At 48.4% G+C, this 4,017-nt stretch overlaps 1 protein-coding gene across 1 annotated transcript; it reads right to left on the reverse strand.

The window, feature by feature from the left end:
• Window positions 1–1,144: 1,144 nt before the first annotated feature.
• On the reverse strand, window positions 1,145–3,971 carry LOC113223404 (keratin, type II cytoskeletal 6A-like). The gene is made up of 6 exons (XM_026452867.1): window positions 3,879–3,971; window positions 3,590–3,754; window positions 2,962–3,087; window positions 1,900–2,120; window positions 1,651–1,685; window positions 1,145–1,536 (listed from the first exon to the last, which is right to left on the reverse strand). The coding sequence occupies exons 1-6, from the start codon at window positions 3,954–3,956 to the stop codon at window positions 1,301–1,303; spliced, it is 861 nt and encodes a 286-aa protein (XP_026308652.1). The 5' UTR covers window positions 3,957–3,971; the 3' UTR covers window positions 1,145–1,300.
• Window positions 3,972–4,017: the final 46 nt, after the last annotated feature.

The raw sequence follows: 4,017 nt of genomic DNA on the forward strand, positions 1-4,017 counted from the left end.
GGATTGGTGCCCACCACCATGCTCAACTAATTTTTATATTTTTAGTAGAGACGAGATTTCACCATATTGGCTAGGCTGGTCTCAAACTCCTGACCTCAGGTGATCCACCCACCTCAGCTTCCCAAAGTATGGGGATTACAGGTGTGAGCCACCGCCCCCAGCTGTTTGGATTTTAATTGTATCAGCTTTAATGTCCCATTTCCCCGTTGTGAAGATTACTGTGGTGCATATCCATGTGCGTATAGCTTTCTGCATTTGCACGTTCTCCTCAGGATACATTTCCAGAGGTGTAATTTCAGTTCTAAGTAGGCACATATTGATTGCTGTTGATACACCTTGTCAAATAATTTTCTTAGTCATGGGGCAATTCTAAGTATAAATAAAGTATCTTATTTTCTTCTCAAATGACTTTTATTCTATTTGGCCAAAAATGTTTCTCCACCTGGGCATTTAGGCCAAGCGCCCGTGTATAAGGAGGAGTAGTCTCAGAGACCAAGTCAGAGGGACTGGGCTGCCAGTTCCTACATATAGTAAAACAAGAGTGGACAATCGTGGTGGACCAAATGACTCCCACTCCACTTGCCAAACATTTAGGAGGAATTTGATCTGAGAAGAGACCTGAATATCAGGATGCCATAGTGCTGTTAATTGAACCTCTCTAAAGGAGAAGGTTTAAGCACATGGGGATATGGATTATCAGTTAAAAATAAAAAGGCATTTGTAAACTGAAAAACCTGAAGAAATATTGGTACATGCATTACTTTAAAATCTGCTTTATTTAGAAATTACAAAGAGCAAAGAGCAGAGAATTCATCACAGGGAGACAGACTGTATACATCATACGACTAGTCACTTGCGCTTCTATGGATACTGCAGGGGGGGTTCACAATACTTTTAAGGTAGGGAGTTTGGGGGCCAATGGAAAATAAGTGGAAGTTGTTCCGATATAAGCCCCAGGCAGTTTTCAGTAATGAAAAGGAGCAGAGATCATTTTCTTATCATGCTCAGCCTCAGAGATAACAATTTTGGAGGCAAGAAATTAATAATTTAATAACAGAGTGAAGCTCCAGTGGTGATTACATCATGATGTAAAATCAGAGGTTGATCTGATGGTGAGCAATGGGTGCTCAGATGGGGCTGGTATAGACAGACGAAGTGAGGGCACTAAGCATCCATCCCCAGCTCTACCTGGGAGGACAGGGGAGACTGGAGGCCAGGAGAGGACAAGCAACCTGAGGAGAGGGCTCTGCAGCCAGAGAGGGGCCTGAGAACTGTGGGACCGAGAGCCAGTGGCAGCACTTCAGTGCTTGTAGCTCTTCCTGCTGGAGGAGGAGGTGGTGGTGTACTTGATGGTGGAACTGCCGCCTCCAACAGAGCTGAGGCCACCCCCAATGGCTCTGCCGCTGCTGGAACTGAAGCCACCTCCAACGCCAAGACCACTGCCATAGGAGTAGCTGCTTCCTCCACCCAGGCCTAAGCCACTGCCGACACCGCTGGCACCGCCATAGCCACTGGAGACGGTGGACTGCACCACAGCTGTGGTGGGGAGGCGGACAAGGACACAAGAAGCCACGGTGAGCTCATCCTGTCAGCCTGAGCCCAGTCAGAAGAGTGCAAGGGCAGGGGAGGAAGGCAAGCAAAGGTACTTACAGATGTTGACTTGTCCAACGCCTTCGCCATTCAGCCTGTGGGGAGAAACACAGGGAGGGTGAGACCTCAGAGAGCCCTTCCCCGGAGGAGCACGGGAAGCCTTGGTGGGTGGAAGAGCCTACCAGAAAACTTAGTTTTCTCCCAAGAATAGCAATTATGGTCTTGGGCAGTGCACCTTAAAGTTGTGCTCAGTGCCAGGAACGTTGCAGATGGACTCAGCTGTTGGAGGAAGCCGCGTCAGTTACCCACCTGCACTCCTCGCCCTCCAGCAGCTTGCGGTACGTGGCGATCTCCACGTCCAAGGCCAGCTTGACATTCATCAGCTCCTGGTACTCCTTCAGCAGTCGGGCCAGGTCCTGCTTGGCCTTCTGTAGGGCGTCCTCCAGCCCTTCCAGCTTATTCTTGGCATCCTTGAGTGCCATCTCCCCACGCTGCTCAGCGTCAGCAATGGCGGCCTGCAGGTTGGCACACTAAGAGGGGAAAGGAATGGAAAGAACTTGTCATCTGGTCTTCCAGAGGAGACTAAACCTGGCTGGTTCCTTTCCAGTGAAGAAGGTACCAGGAACCCAGAATTGATGGTAAATGAGCTCTGACACTTCCTGTCTAGCCTTTTTACTATCTTCAAGCTTTTTATGTCTGCAGTCACATGATAAAATCCTGTGCCCCTTTGTGTTAACTCCCCTGCCTAAAGATGTGGGAGATGACCCATGGAAGATGCCAGAGTGGACAGAAGACCAAGGACATTAAGTGTTGTCTCCAAAGCAAAACCAAAACCATTTTTGATGATCTTGTATGGATGCCACAATAATTTGCAAACATCGTCAACTGAGATGATGAGTTTTCACATGAAGCTGTTGAGACCTTGCCTTCCTCCTGCCTCACATTCTCTCACCTGCTTGGGCCATGTTTTCCTTCCTCATGGCTTTGGTTTCACTTTCTTTTTCACGGTGAACCTTGAGCAGATTTGTAACAATGTTACTCATGCTTTCTGACCTGACACCTCACCCAACTTGGTCCTTTGCAATTCCAAAGTCAATCAGTCTTCTTACATAAGCCCTTCCAATGCCTCTAGACTATACTTTTACATCTTTGACCAGGTGAGAGTGCTTCTGCCCAGGTGATTGTTTCATGTCCTTGGGTGTGATCCATGTCTCTGAACCAGAGTGTTCTCATTGAGCCTAGGAACTGCATGTCTTTCCTTCTCTGCTTCTCACTCAATTCCCAAAGAATTTTACTAAATGATGATTGACTGCTGCCTCATGACCTAATAAAAAAAATGATGCTTTTCTCCTCCATTGCCCCTCACTATACCTGCTTCTTGACGTGGTCGATCTCAGATCTCAGCCTCTGGATCATGCGGTTGATCTCAGCAATCTCCTGCTTGGTGTTGCGCAGGTCGTCCCCATGTCTGCCTGCTGTGACCTGCAGCTCCTCGTACTGCAGCCCAGAGGTGGAGAGAGAGACAGTGTCTACGGGTTCTTACCTGGCTAGCGATGACTTTCACTTACGTATCATGCATGTCATGAAGTGGACCTAATGGCTTCTCCCCAAGAAACTTGAGGAAAAGTTGATGTTATGTGGTACATGGATAATAAACTCTGGAGTCACAGACTATCCTCATTATGGCACCACTGCCTGCCTAGTTTCGTTAGGGAGTAGAAATTTTCTGTACCACTTTCTAAAAGTCAGCAATCAGGATGAAGCTAAATGCAGAGACGACTATGTCATTGTCTATGGTAGCTTTCCTCCTGCATTTGGGTTCTTTCTCCTCCTTGACTTGGGCAAAAGTTCCACAAATGTCTACTCTAACAGTGCAGACTGCACGTCCTGTGAGAGGACCCTGGCTTCCTGTAAGGGGATGTCTCCAATGAAGTCTGCAGTTCTCTGGTATTCAGGGCTGGACACAGGGATTCCTCAGAGGCTGCCCACTCCCTCTCACCTTGGTCTGGTACCAGGACTCGGCCTCAGCCCGGCTTCTCTGAGCAATCTCCTCGTATTGGGCCTTGACCTCGGCGATGATGCTGTCCAGGTCCAGGTTGCGGTTGTTGTCCATGGACAGCACCACGGATGTGTCTGAGATGTGGGTCTGCATCTGGGACAGCTCCTGCAGAACAGAAGGTCATAAGATCAACTTCACTTCTGACATTTACAGAGATACCCAGCCCTATACATCTTCTCCCCTTTGCAGACCCCATCAGAGTAAACAGAAGGATGGTGGAGACGCTTACTGCTTCATACAAGGCTCTCAGGAAGTTGATCTCATCTGTGAGAGTGTCTGCCTTGGCTTGCAGTTCAACCTTGTTCATGTAGGCAGCATCCACGTCCTGGGGAAAGAGCCAACAACCTGGAGTTACCTGAGTGCACCTT

Source organism: Piliocolobus tephrosceles, unplaced genomic scaffold (genome assembly GCF_002776525.5).
Source record: "Piliocolobus tephrosceles isolate RC106 unplaced genomic scaffold, ASM277652v3 unscaffolded_41219, whole genome shotgun sequence".
NCBI classification, from domain to species: Eukaryota; Metazoa; Chordata; class Mammalia; order Primates; family Cercopithecidae; genus Piliocolobus; species Piliocolobus tephrosceles.